At 44.9% G+C, this 14,953-nt stretch overlaps 1 protein-coding gene across 1 annotated transcript in view; it reads left to right on the top strand.

Annotated features, from left to right (window-relative positions):
- RNF130 (ring finger protein 130) overlaps positions 1-2,903 on the top strand; it is a 40,556-nt gene extending 37,653 nt beyond the window's left edge. Inside the window, exon 9 of the mRNA XM_035570922.2 lies at positions 2,712-2,903. Within this exon, the coding sequence (XP_035426815.1) occupies positions 2,712-2,727 (16 nt within the window). The 3' untranslated portion in view covers positions 2,728-2,903. The remainder of the gene's footprint in view (positions 1-2,711) is intronic.
- Positions 2,904-14,953: the final 12,050 nt, after the last annotated feature.

The raw sequence follows: 14,953 nt of genomic DNA, 5'->3' as shown, positions 1-14,953 counted from the left end.
GTGGGTGTGTATCACAGGCAAGAAATATCATGAATAAGAGAAGGAAAAAAAAAAATGCATTTTTTTCAAAATATCAAATGCCTTTCCTGCTTTTCTCAAATCTTAAGTCTATTAACAGTAGGTTCTTGGGTGAAATCTAAACTCCGTCTTAATGTATATTTAGCTGAATTGTCTGAGGAAATCTTGCAAAGTGGAGACGTGGGAGGGTGAAAAGAAAAAAATACCTGTTTTTTGATCAATAGTCTTAAGTAAACATTAGATTTGTCATTACATCCCCATGTTCAAAATTCACCTAGCAGAAACAGAAATTACTACCATCAGTCACCTCTGACAGTTTCCACCTCAATTTCTTAGTTGTTTCATATTATGAAAAAATACATTTATTTTTTCTTTTAGTTGGCACACTTCCAGAAAATAGTGTTTTTTTTTTAGATTTAGGAGATAGGAGAGGGAGAGAGGTAAGCAATGCATAAACTTCCATTCCTTCTATCTTATATGGATATAGCAGACCAGTCTTCTGACCTTTCTTTTTATATGCTTAAGAATTGCATTCAGAGGAGTACTTAAATGTCCAAGCGTTCTTAATTTTTGTGGGCTCCCTCCACTGCCTCCCTTCAGACAGGCTGGACAAGAAATTACTCTAGCACATGACTTCCAGTCTTTTTTTTTATAGTTCTGTGTGTGGGCAAGTATAAATCTGTTCTGCAGATACATTAGCTAGGTACATCTAGTTATTTTCCTTTTAGATGTAAAGAACATCTGGACTCATTATATAGATATATAGATACATTCAAAGAGGCTATCTGTCCTGTACAGCGTGGAAATGTAGCTTTATAAACATAATTTACACTTTTTGGTTTTTTGAGATGAGATAAGCTTTTTTTTTTTTTTTTTTTTAACACTTTGGCCCTCAAAGTATAAGGTGTCCTTCTCAACAGGATGGAAACATGTCTAGTAGTCTCCAGTGTAAAATTTTTGGACAATCTCAAGCTAATCTTCAGGAAAGGGTTATAATAAGTTCTTCAAGTCTGCAAAGTTTCGTTGATCAGGAATCTTTGCTTACCATTAATCTGTAAATCTTCATTTTTCCCCTCTTTTCAGATGCTAATTCCAAAAGGGCTTAATGGAGAAAAGTTTTAGAACTTCGAATAGCCTAATCAAATATTCTGGTTATTTTTCTCATATGTCAAAATCTTGAAGTTGCAACTAAATGTGTGCAAGTGGGCACCGTAGCTGTAGCTGAACACTGCTAATCCGCACTGCAGAATAGCTTGGGAAAGGATGGAGCAAGACGAGTTGCTTCCATGCAAAACAGGAATATCTGCGTTCCTGGGCATTTCCACATTGTTAGGAAGAAGACAAAGGAATTGTAGTCTGTGTAGTATCCATGTAGTTCATCCAGACGTGGGTACTCACAGGAATTGCATTTCTCCTTTCCATTGCAGTTCTTCTTTTTGTTGTCTGTTGCTCAATCAGCTCTGGTTTATTTTTACTGGAAGGGCAAGCTGCTTCACAGCGTTAGGGCTTCCCGAGAAGTGTTTTCACAGTGATGCCCCCTTAATAGAAGAGAGTATGCAGATGTAATGAGAGCTTCTTTCGACAGTGATAAGAGTGAAAATAAGAGTATATACATGCTTGAGACACTCAAGAAAACTAGTAATAGCAGAAACCAGAGCTGTTAAAAAAATAAAGCTTCTATAAATAACTACAGCTATATAGTTGTAGCCTTTAACTTAACAGCTTTTTGAATGAATCCTTTGAGATTTAAGTGGCCTCCCCAACTGGTGCTAGGTTCCACTACTCATTTTAGACAGTTCAGAATATGTGTGCGTGTCACTAACTTGTTGTTTCACTGAAACCTTATGTTCACCAGTGCCAGACAGCACTTCCTGTGCTGAATATCATGCCAACTATATGGCAGCTCTCACAGTGATTTCCATTAAATATAATAGCATACCTGCTTTTTATGCTGTGCTTCGCCATATAAAAAGCAATGCTGACATACCCTACATCTGTTACGATGTTTTAAGAGGAAGCTGAGGGTTTTTTCATGCCAGAAAATGACATTTGCAAGAATAAGGCCGTGTAATACGCTGATGCAAGTAACAGGTGCCAAATATTTTATAAAACTAACCTAAAAGATTGTCCTGATCCTTTCTTTCAGTCTCGTTCCCATAGCTTAAACATACTTGTTCAGAGCAATAGTTCTGGAGTTGTGTATATACATATCTATCTGCATACATATGTGTGTGTGTATATACACAAATTTGTATTTTTAAACAGTTCCTGATAAAACTAAACATTGTCTAAGTGATAATAAAGCGGCAACTGCTTTCTCTTGTTGGTCTCATAATATTTATGGACTGTTACTATTAAATGATTTAGGTAGTGATTTAAAGGAGAAAAAAGGCACACTTTGTTTCTTAGGGAATGGCCAGAAATGACTGCATACCTGTGTTTTAAAGTCCCAAAAGCCTAAGTGCTGTTTTCACTGAAAGTTTTCACTGGCAGATGGAGTTTCCTCAAAACTTGCTCAGACCTCTGGCTGTACTGTTAGTTTTACTGAATCTGTAAGAATGATGTAAGGAGTATTGACCTCTTTTAATGTTCTAGCCTTGTATAATTAATCATTTCTCACTAACTTTTTTTTTAAAGTATTGGCAATATTAACTTTAAGATAACTATTTGTACTTTTTTTTTCTGCCCCACAGAGCAGAATGGTATTGAAGAAATGCTTTCCGGACGATTGCCTTGGAGAGAGACACCTATTTTTATGCATCATTTATCGATCATGCAGCACAAGCATTTATTTAGTACATTCTATTTTTTCATAAAATTTGCTGATGCCAAAGCTTTGTATTAAGGAAAAAAAGTGAAGAAATAAATGAACTTTAATTATGAAATTTTACTCTTTGAGTTTTATTTCTCATGGACTTTGTGTAAGTGTTGTTTGACAGCCTCTTGCAAATTTTGTAAGGTGTTTCATTTCTTTTATATAATTCCATCTCTGCAGATCTGTATTCTGCTCCTTTCGTTTTGGGACACCATGCTAACAAGACCGACACTGTGTGAGATTTCCACTTACGATGCTATCCAGCACTGGAATGACTAACTAGTGTTAGCAATCGCTGCATGCCAGCTTGGTCGGGGAAAGAAGCTGGGCCAAGCATTCTGGTATATACCAGGCTTGCATTGAATATGACTGAGATTTGATATGAAATTAAAACATTCTTTCCTGTTCTCCTCATATAACACTCCTGTGCCGCACTGGGAGGATTGCAGTATGATTTCTGTCTTAGGGTCAGTCACTGCTGAAGGTTCGCAGTGGTTTGATTTGTTTCTCAAGAAAAACTTTCTCTGTCTGTTACTTTCACCCCACCTTTTCTGTTAAAGGTAAAGCTAATCTAAACCATTTCTTCCTTCCCAATACTAAGTGAAAAGATACCACTTCCCCCCTGTCATTATTGAAACCTTCTTCCATATTAGCAATGGAGTTAGTTGGTGTTCAGTTTAGAACATGAACATGAAAGATTGATAATGGTCTTTACTGTAATATAGAAACTCTGCAAACGTCCCTTCTTGCTGTGTCGTCTTACCGGTGGGGAGACATGGGGAAAACCTCTCTCATCTCCTGTCCTCATTAAGGCTGTTTCACACAAGTTTTCTTATGCAAGCAGTGTATGAGTAATTTCACAACAGTCAGTTAAAACATACATATCTGATTCACAGCCAAATGCTAATATTTGAGTTAACGAGATGGGTACGTGAAGGTAACGATTGGTAAGGAAAATGTAACTGATAAAGTTAAAATCTATTCTGAGTTTTGGGGGTGGTGTGTTTTGTTTTTCTGGTATCAAGATGTAGATATTTGAAACTTAATACTTTCTAATTTAATTAAATGAATTGAGGGAACCAATTTTACTGTAAAATTTAATTTTTTTATGTACTGGGAAAGAGAAAATTTAATTTTATGTATAGGCACTTTTAGAATCTAGGAACACAGCCAGAGTCTACATTAAAACAGTTGCTTAATTCTTATCTGTCCAGTAGGTTTTGGCTGAGAAGGCAACTTTTATAATTAAAAATGACGTATGTGATAGCTTCAATATATTTAATAGAATTATTTTTTTGTTGTGTCCTTGTGAAATTCCGAAAGAAACAGGAAAACAATAGATCAGTAAGTGTATTTTGAAAGAATGGAAAACCCCATTGTACTTATGAGCAGAAAAACCTCAAACATACTGTGTCTGAAGGCTGTTTCTTTGGAAAAATGTTTGTCAACTGAGCACTGTTGCCAAAAAGAACTGGAGGAATGAGGACAGAGCACAATTTAGGGTACAGGCTACAAAATAAAAGGGCTATTTTTTTTCACCCACTTCTCAACACCAGTAGTATAATTGGTGAGTTTGTTAGTGCTTGCCTTCTGAAACGAAAATCCTTAAGTGCATTTTAATGCAGTTGGGAGGGATGTGAAGGGAAAGCCTGAACAGCGTGGTGACCCAGCTGCGAAGGGCACCACAAACATTTCCAGTTCACATTTCCTCTACAGACCAGCAGCAGGATGAGAAGTTCAGTGATCTTGGGAGCAAAGTTCTTGGCAGGGCTTCTGCTGCATTTCCCTCCGTTAGGGATCTAAATAACTTAGGGCCATATTTTTTAAATTTTGTTTCGAGCCTCTAACAACGATCTCCGCAAACTGTTAACAAATACAGACAGTATTTGCTAGGTTAACTGCAGGTCAGGCTAGAGATGTAAGCTTAACCTGCTAATGAAATCAATACGTTCAAAGATGGACTGCACCAGTACAAGATGCTCACTAACTTTTCTTTACACTGGGTAGACACAAGAAGGAAATTCCCAAAGTTATTGTTGTCTGCTATGCTTTCAGGTATCCACGTGTAAAAGATGAATAACATATGCATAGTTAGTCGTAATAGTAATGAGAGGAGAGGGTGGTCCCTTTGCCCAGGCATTGCAAAGAGAGCAAGACTGGGGTGGTGGAGCAGTGTTGTGCGTTACAGTTCAAGAGGGAGCAGCAGTAGCTTGCTAGACAGCTAGTTTCGAGGAAAGGATGCTTTATGAAATAATCCTGCCCTGTTCCTTAACCAACAGGGTGTATAAAACAGATTGAGATAGTGCTTCATATTTCCCCATTAAGACATAGCTGTGCCAGATATGTGGAGGGACTGGAGCTTACGGCATAGGTGGCCCTGATTAACAACTCTGAGGGTGTTACAATACTTTAAAATAGAAAGGTAACACCAGCTGATGCTTCCAACTAACGCTACAGCAAAGCCTGGTGCAATTCCTGGCCTTTGTGCCTGCTTCTGTAGCATCCCATGGTAGGCACAGGGCTAAATTCCAGGTTAGCAGGCTTGTTCTCAAACTCAGTTCAAGTTACCTGAAAAGTTCATTGTAACTATACAACAGAGAATAGTGGTGGAGAGCACTGAGGAATTAATTTTCATTTATTAAAACTGAATGCAGGCTTCCCGTTTGTTTCTTATACCTAAGGGATAAATCTTGATCTTGGAAAGTGTGAAATGGGAAGAGGCGGGTTCATAAGCTGAATTTGGAATTGTGGATGTTTCTACTTGACCTTAAACTATGTTTATTCAGTAAATGTGTCCCTTAAACTAATGCCGTGTTTTTACGCAAACACTAGCAGTTCTCTGCATTAAGAGAAAAAAGAAATCACACTGGGAAGGTGCTAGTGTGTGAACTCCCCCGGGCGTCTTGCAAACAAGAACTGACCTGAGCCCCTGCGCTCTGCCCACCCGCCAGCAAGCAGGGGTGGCAGTGCTGGCTGGTGGGGCGATGGGTTCGGAGCCTTCTCCTTCACCTCCTGCTATTTGGCTACGAGATGAGCAGAGCTGGGTCGCTTTGCCCTGCTGACTCTGCTTCCCTCTCTGTAAATGCGGGTGATGATACTGATCTGGTTGTTAGAGCACCTGCAGGTCCTCGCGTGGAAAAGCACCAAGCAGCAGCTGGAAGCTTAGCACTGGGCAGGCTGGTGGTAGCCTTGGCATGTTCTGGTGTCCTGCCTATCCTGCCCTCCTTGTGATGCCTGGAAATGCACGTCCCTGCTCACAGAGGGTTAGCAATGTGTTTGTTGCCAGTGGGCTTTTCTGTGGGAGACGGGAAAAAATCTGCCTAAGCATTAAAAAAAAATCTATATCTGATTTAACAAACAAGTAAGGAGGAGTGTTTTGTTTTGGTGTCCTTTATCTAAGAAAAAGTAGGTAGGTTGCATGCTGATGTGTTTTTTTTAAAAAAAAAAAAAAAATTTAGAAATGTTGTCTAGTATGCTCATAATCCCTGTGAAAGGAGTAATAAGATTACATACTCTGGAAAAAAATACATGATTCAGGTGCTTTCAAAATAAAGGGGGTGAGGGGGATGTGACATTAAGAAAAAGGATGAATGATGTGTTGTAGAAGTGGTATGAAAGCAAAGCAGTCTATTATCTGCATGAAAACATGCAGCCTTCCTGGAAGTGGGGGGCTAAATCTCTTTTGCCAAGAGGCCAGAAGACTCACCCTGTAGGATTTTGGAGGTGTTGGATATACAGTGCCTTTTTTCAGATTAATTTAAAAAGTTGGTTGTCAGATGACCTGTGTGCCTGTGATTAAACCTCTCCCTTGAATCAGTTAGAGTGGAAGTCTCCCCACACACAGAGGAAATGACTGCCTCGGCTGTCTGCTTCCTAAGCCCTTGTTTGAATTTCATGTAATAAAAACAAAAGCAGCACCGAGCTTTTAGAATCCCCTTTGTTTTGTTTCAGCATTGGCTGTGCAGTGTGTAACATTTCAGCGGGTGGAGAAAAGGGAGATGAAACATGCAATACTCATGGTTTATTTCAACAGTGAGCTGAGACTCACTCATCACAAATTAAATGATCCTGACCCATAACACAGTGCAGAAGAATTTTGAAATCAGTTTTATCCACTACAATTCCAAAATAGGGTGGGTTTTTTGTTTGTTTTGTGTTTTTTTGTTGTTGCTTTTGTTGTTTAAAGGTAGACTGGTATCATCTGAAGGTCATAGTTCCAAGTCAATGTTCAAAAAAATATATTTTTTTTCAATTAAACACTGTCCAGTTCTAGAAACCTTTAAGTCTGGGACAGGATTCAGATTCAGAAGGTGGGTGTTCGTGATACACTACTGACCGCTTCTGCAAAGTATATGCCAAGATAATACGCTTCCTCCAAATGCCTGCATATGTGTTCCTATACAATGAAACTGCTTGTTTCAGTTAACTGTGAGATCAAAAATGAATTAATTACCTTTGAGAGCTTCCAGTTCTCAGTGAGAATGGCAGAATGAATTTCTGCGGTAGCTTTTAGGGGTAGAAGGCAGAGGTTTGGAGCGTGGCTAGGAAACCAGCAGTAGACATGTTGCACATTTGATTACTACTCTAGCTGTTTGGTTTTTTTAATCTTAACAATGACTTTTTTTCTTTTCTGAGACTCTCTTTTGGGTGAGCAGGGAAGGAGGAAAAGCTGTCAAGGACGGTAGCAGCTGAATTCTTCCCTTGTACCTTCTGTAAGCTCTTTGATTTAGAACAGCATGGGCTTGTCCCAAAACTTGACAAAGAAAGGAGGATTTAAGCACCTAAATTCCATCAGGACTAAAGCTGCAATCCCCTAAGCTTCTTGCTCTACTGGTGCCTGAAGCTGGAGGCATCTTGGTTTGCTGAGTGCCTTCCTGATGAACTTGGAAGCTTTTCAGTTGCCTTGAATTTGGCTGGCGCGGATGCCTGGTGTATTGTTATCTAAGCAGCCTTGCTCCCAGCTAATCCCAGCTGGGATCGAGAAACCAGGTAATGAAATGTTTTGGCCGAGGGCCTGATCTGATAGATGTTTCCAGAGAAAACCTGGTGTACGCCAGCAGGGCTGGGCTCCTCGCAAACTACATCTGTGGACTTGAGGAGCTGCGGGAGCATCAGGTTGAACTCCTGCCGAGACGAGAGCTGAGCGGCCATTCCCAGCCCTGCCAACAGCCGCTTCAACATGTGTGCTTTAAGGATTGCTGCTATCGCCGACGTTAGAGAGGGTTGGGGTTTCTTGGGATCTGTGTAAGGAAATATGTGGGTGCCTCTGTCTAGAAGATTGCTGCCATGCACAGTGTAGGACATGAGGCATCTACCAAAGGTTTCTGGTTTTCTGGAGGAAAACCTGCTTCATGAGGCCGTAAATCAGCAGCAAGGCGCGGTGCAAAACTCGGGCCTGCCCCGGCCTTGCTCAGACTTGACCAGTTTTATCTGGGAGCACCATTTGCGGTGGGGTTCATGCATATGTAAAGCAGCACTTGGAACTGGCAGGGTGTGGAGGGAGGCGAATCCCTGCAGCACCTCGGGGGGGATCCGAAATGGTAACTGTACGGTGCAAAGGCCGAGGGACGAAGGTGAGGTGGGCCGATGGTGAGGTGCACCTCACAGGTTGAGGCTGTGGGGCTGCAACCCCGTGGCCAGGCCCTCAGAGGGACACGGTGGATGTGACGTGCACGTTTAAACCGGTGACTCCTACGGGAAATGATCTCTGGCTTCGTCCAAGGCTTTTGTGGCCACTGCTCCTCGCCCCAAGCTGGGACGTGACAGGAGAAGGCAGCAGGGCTGGCCCAGCCACCAGAGCCTCTTTCAGCTCAGTGACTGGCGGTACCAAATAAATGCTTATTTTCCAGGGGCCCCTTCCTGCACGAGGGGGTGAGGGCATGCAGGCTGGGATCTCTTCTGAGCTCTCCTTTGCTGACTGTCCCATGCTCCTGTTACTGGTTTGCATGAAGAGGGTGGCCTTGCTGGCCACACGTGCTGCATTTGTGGTCAGAACCCGTGCGTGAGGATGCTTTGCTCGGTTCTTACGTTGTCCGTGTGTGTTCCTAACAAGGTTTTGTTCTACCTCTTGTAGGCAGCCACTTCTTTCATCGCAATTCTCTGTCCCCACGAAGTCTGGTCTACGAGAGCGAATTCTCAACAATCGAGCCCGCTTTGGACATGTATGACGAGAACAAAACCTGAAAGGAATCCATATTCCTTCTTGGCCCTTTTTCCGTTGTTTTCATTTCTCATTCCTATTGTTGTGTACTCTTTCCATGGATCTCCTTTGTCTGAAGAAGAGCTGCTTTTTCCAGAACACAAGCCCGCCTTCTAGATCGCAGAGATGAAGACCAGCTGCGGTGGTTTCTGAGGGTGGCTTCTCTGAGCGTGCACAAGCAAGGTTGTCTGATGGAAATGGCTGAGTAACAGCATGGGGAGCTGTGTCGGCCCAGCCGCGGCGATGCAGAGGAGGCTTTGCGGTGGTCCTAAGAGTTTGTTTTGTACTGCAAATGCGTCTCTTAAATAGGCGTCTGCTGTTTCCATTTTTTAATCGTCCGGATAGTTGGGCAGCGTCAGAAAGGGAACTAGTTGCAGAGGAGATGGCCAGTGACTGGTAAAAGCACTCTGTATATCTCGGTCAGTCCATAACCTTACTGTGAAATATCCCCTTCCGAGAGGGACCTTTACAAGTGCATTGAGTTTCCTACAACCCGCTCACCCCCGGGCGATAGCAAGCCAGCCTGACGTTAAAGCTGCAGAGAGGCCCTGCGTTTGCGGAAAGATTTCAAGGAACTTGATGCTTCCATTTTTTTCTCCATTTCTATTGAAGCAGGAGGAAAGTGGCCTAACAGAATATATTTTTGGTCCTTTCACGTGCTCCAGTCAAGTGAGTCTCTTTCTATAGAGAGGACATTGACAGAACCAGCACTTGATCTACCTGAAAATCATTAGACTTCTTGAAATATGCAGGAATCTAATTAGCTGTCTTTCTCGCTTAACTTTTTTTGGGGGGAGGTTAAAAAATCCACCAAACTTTTCTCTAAGATTTTTAAAAGCCAGCGTGTTGGCACTAGACAGAGAAGAAAAGAGGTAAGCTTCTTATCCCATTCTCCCATTGAGATCTGCAACAGTTAAATAACAAACACGTTCTCTAAGCCATGCCCCTTCCCACTGCCATCAATAACGTGAATGCAGAAAGCAGAAGAATAAAGGAAAGCAGCAACTGCTTTGAGACTCAGCAGGAAAATCCATTTTTACCAGAGTGTGCCAGAAGCAGTGGGGAAACGAAGATTGTTTTCAAGCTTCTGAAAAGTAATGCGGAGATGGACAGCGCGAGGGAGAACCTCTGGAGTTCAGTCCGTGGTGCTCCCCAGGTGAGCAGACGCGGAGAAGCGAGAGCTGCTGCTCCACCGTTTCCTCCTGGACGATGCGTGGCTGTTTAATGGATGTTAATGTTTTCTCCATTGCAGTCTAAGTTGCTGTAGATGTAGAAATGCATTGGTGTCCTTGTAATGTGAAACACAGCTTCACAGTATAGGAAACTTGAGAAATCAGTAAGCTAAAAAGAAAGGTAAGACATACCCTTCCGTGCTTTAATTTTGTTAGCTTTTGCTAGAAGCGGGGGAAATTCCCCTGCTTTGTTTTTTCTTTTTATTGTGTAACAGTCTGCTTGACATATATCCTTACCTGAAGTGTGGTTCAGCTGTGTCTTTTACACAGATGTTGAAGAGAAAAAGAAAAGCCCAGCTCTGTAAAATGAGGAAACGATCCTATTCGCAGAGCATGCCTTGACTTCTGTTGCTGTGCATCAGCTTTATTTAATCTGATAATTCAAGAACGGGCAGTGTGAAGTTTAGAGAGCTTTTTCTCATAAAACCCACATCTCCATTTACCACATGCACTTTTATTGCGATTCAGCTAACCCTAGAAATACGCTTGCACCCCGAGCTTTTTCAGAGCACAGCTTTAACACCCACTTTCCCCTGCCAAGCGGCGAGGCTGTGTGAAGGCGGCAGGAAGCGGCAGCCCAGTTCTTGCCCTGGGGCAGGTCGGTTGCTTTTCTCGCCCCAGGCCTGGGCAGAGCCCCCAGTGGCACCTGTCATGCGTGGGCTGGGATACGGCAGGCGGCAGCAGAGCAAGCCCAGCTTCCATCATTGCATCTGCCAGGTGGCGGCGGGCAGGGAGCTTCCGAAAAACAAGCACCCGAAAGAAAAATCACTGTCGCTCGAGGGTGTTACAGGGTTTGTTTGTGATCGGGTTACAGAAAGCTGTACGCGGGCGTTTGCAGTTAAATCAAATAGCACTGGCTGGGGATGCCAGCGAGTTGTGCCGCAGCTCCCAGCGCGGAGCTGCTGGAGTGGGGTTTTGGTGGGACGGGATGCTGGGGGCATGGGAGCTCCCAGCAAGTCCTGGGCCAGCCGGCTGCAGGGGGTTCCCAAGACCAAGAGGACTTCCCCATGGCACGTTTTTCCCAGGAAGAAGTGAGCCCGAGCGATGCCTCCCGGCCTCGTGCCGCACAGCAGGGTATTTTCAGCCCTAGCTTTACCATCAGCACCCCAGCAAGCAGGGGAAGAAAAGGCAGAAACCCACCCGCGCTGCTCCGAGGGGGCGTTTGGGGAAGCACCATCAACCCTGCAAGGCGAGCCGCGTGCTGAGCGCGGCGCTGGCACCCATGGGTGCTGCCGACCGGCGGCGCTGCCGGGCTGCCTGGGGACGGCTCCGCAAGCCTCCAACCGCCGGAGGTGCGGGCACGGAAAGTCTCCCCCCTTGCTGCTTCCTGTTTTGCTTTGCTTTGGTCGGCGTGGGGTGGTTTGGTGGTTTGGTTCTTTTGTTTGAACAGAACCAGCCATTTCGCACCCGCTGCGTGTCAGAGTCACGGAGAACAGCCAGAAAGCTGATGGAAATCAAAATAAGCATTAGCAAATGCAAAGCCCCAAAAGGCAAATGAATAAATAATGTCATTTATGTATTGTTAAATCTGCTTATTTCCAAACTAGCTAACCTTTAGTGGGGGCGGAGGGCAAGGTTTGCCTCTGGTCAGGACACTTGGGGTCTGGCACAGGAATCTAAAGCCGGGTTAGTGCTGGAGTGGAGTCAGTGAGCGGAGAGGCAGCTGGAGCTGACGATCAGAATTGACGTTCTGGATTCGGAAAATCTTGCAGCACTGGAAACGTTAAAAGCCAGTTCGAGCAATTGATCCCTCCGCACGTGCTGGGACAGGCCGTACCAGGCACTCTTGTACTTAGTCATAGTTAGGATGGGAAAGAGGCAGCACAGCAGCATGGGTGATTTTTTTGGGCTGTGCTGCTAATTTTGAGGTTTTCCTTTTAATATTAATCAGTATATTAAAAAAAAAAAAGCTTGATGAGCATCGTTGTTCTTGTTCTGCTGCAGTGGTGCTGTGTACGGTTGAGTCATTCCATAGAAGTCAAATATACGGCAATCTACCAAGAACTGTAGGTGTCAGTAACTTGGAAAATGATTTTTAAGGTTAAAAAAAAAAAGTGTTTTTACCAGAAAACATTAATTTTATGACTTCTACATACAAAAAATGCTTTTATCTCAAAGTATTTCCCTAAGCTGTCTAAACCCTAGCACCTCACCTTCCCTTTCCCCACCCCACATCTCCTGTTTTACGGAAGTTTTGCATGTTTCCCATAAGACATTTGTAAAATCAAGGTTTGCTTGTGTTCTTAGAGGATAACCGACGGTAAAAAAAACAGACTGTAAGTGTGCTTTTTACCTATAATGCTAACATTAAGTATTAAATTTGAAGCATGATAAAATTTACTTAATGCCATTTACGATTACTCCCCACAGTAAGCTCACGTGCTGGTGCCTGTTTGCGCTGCCCCCCCCCTTGCTTCTAGGATGCTTGCCTTGGCACGTGGGGATGAGTTAGGAGTAGCCGGATATCCTACATAAGCCAGAGGAGGACACGGTAGTTAAATAAATCTGTTTAGGACCGTTCTGTGAGACTTCTGCACATCTGTTTTGTTTGAAGACGCTGATGTGAAGCAGTGCAAAGGCCTGGCAGAGCCGAGGCTTGGTCGTAACCGCAGGAGGATGGGGGGCACCAGCGCTGAGCGGACACTTAGGGCGGCTCTGCGGCATGGTTAGCGGGGCGTGAGTTGACCAAGCTGTTAAAAATACATAAATACGTTGCTTAGCTAATAGCCATCTGGTTTTACAACGAAGAAAGTCGCACGGCACCGCACACACCGAGGGATGAGTACGGGAGCTGCCGCACTGCTCCCAGCCCGGAGGTCCCCAGCGAGCTTCACAGGCGACGCTTTGGCTCCTTTTCCACCCCCCGTTGCACATCCACGTGTGGCCTAATTTTCCACCCCTAGCCATGCAGAAGAGCGCGTGCTGTGCCGTGACAGCTTGCATATGTGTTGTTATATTTAAAAATACCTTCGCTGCTTTTCTTTCGCTGGCAGGCTTGCTGCACTGCAGAGCGCTGCTGCGAGGCCAGGCTGGGCTCCGGCTGAGCAGGGGAGGGGATGAGGGAGGGGAAGGTGCTCCAGTTAACTGGACTGGGGGGAGGTCAGGAGGGAGACAGGCTTCTTTAGGCTACTGCACATTTCTGCTTTGCTTCAATTATCTTGGAAATAATCAAGAAAAGTGTGGTGCCCCCCCTCCCGTATCCGCCTGCCTGATGGAGATGTGAGGATGAATGGAGGTGGACCCTTGGGTTGTGTAGTGACGGCTGGATGTTTATTGTTCGTACAACAAAAACGTCCACGGCCTCCAGGTGTGCAGGACCGATGGTACAAAGTGTTGCCCAGACATAGTCCTTTCCCCAAAGAGTTAATAATTAAGTGTAAATATTCCTGCAAAGTCGGAAGTGCATAGAGGGGTTTGTTAAAAGTTGGAGCTATTCAGAGTGATTTCGTTGCAAGGCTGAGGTGTAACTTGAGTTAGTGTCACACAGCTGGGGTGGGGATATCACAGCCCAAAAACCTGCTAGGAGACATCGCCTGTCTCCCCACATCCCTCCCCAGGAGGCACAGTGGCCCCTGCAGCAGTGCCTGCAGTGAGCTGCGAGCTTCCCGCAGCAGTGCCCTCAGGGGCGAGCAGCTTTTGACTCTGCCCTGGGGTTGGCGTTGCGCCTTGCTCTGCTGCACCGTTTGCCTTTTTTGCTGCTTCCCACATGCTCCAGGGCTTGGCATCCCCCCAAGAAGGCAAACCCCATTCATTCCAGCTGGTGGTCAGGTTTGTTCTCACTGTGCCTGGATCTGCGACCCTCTGGCTGTCCCAGGCACTACAGGCTGTATGAGCCCTGCCTGTGCTGGCCTGGGGGAACCATGCAGCAAACGCAGCTTGGCACAGCTCCCATGCCCCAGCACAGGACCTTTTGGGGTTCAAAACACAGTTGATGCTCTGTGGTGCTCTAAAACCAGCCAAATTTAATCTCGGTGTCTTTGGGGCCGTTACAGCAAAGCTATAATGCTTTCAGAACTGTGCTGGTGAAGTTAGGAACGTTTCAGATTTGCGAGGTCTGGCTAAGGAGTTTGTTGTAACTAAGAGAACATTCCTTCGGACGAAGAGCTAGCTGTGATTGCTTCCAGCCCCCACTGACACTGGATGTGCCACTCTGGGCTCCACCTTGAGCCAGCTCTCTGTATTGCCAAACCCAGCAGTTAACCACCTACCAAAGGAGTCCAGCCCTCCCATGGGTGGACACCGGGCTAACACTGGAATGATTTTTTTCCTCCCCTCTCCCCTTTCTTTGAAGCAGTACCAAAGTGGGGTCTCTGCAGCTGCAGGGGAGATGCTGCCCGGATGCTCTCTCCCTGTGGTCACGGTGAATAAAGTTTGTCTGACCTGTCCTAAATTGTACTTGCGGTGTTACGCACGCAGAGTCCTGATATGCTTTGACAGAGCCTCGCACATCCCAGGCAGTGTCTGCCTTCGCGATGTGATGCTTGGCGAAGGGCACCACGAGCCAGTGCCACCCGGCCAGCCCAAACCTGTGCTTGCACTGCAAGGTGCTGCAGGAAGAAAATCCCCCGTCCGCAGGTAGATGTTTTCCACCCCGTATGTCTAGACTGAAATCTAAGGGCTGGTAGGAGCTGTCACACTAGTCCTGTAAATGGGAGACGGTGGCAGCAGCTCTGCTCAGCCAGTCAGACC

The sequence above is a fragment of the Cygnus atratus genome, chromosome 14 (genome assembly GCF_013377495.2).
Source record: "Cygnus atratus isolate AKBS03 ecotype Queensland, Australia chromosome 14, CAtr_DNAZoo_HiC_assembly, whole genome shotgun sequence".
NCBI classification, from domain to species: Eukaryota; Metazoa; Chordata; class Aves; order Anseriformes; family Anatidae; genus Cygnus; species Cygnus atratus.
The sequence above is the reverse complement of the archived record's forward strand: the minus strand, read 5'-3'. Positions and strand labels throughout refer to the sequence as shown.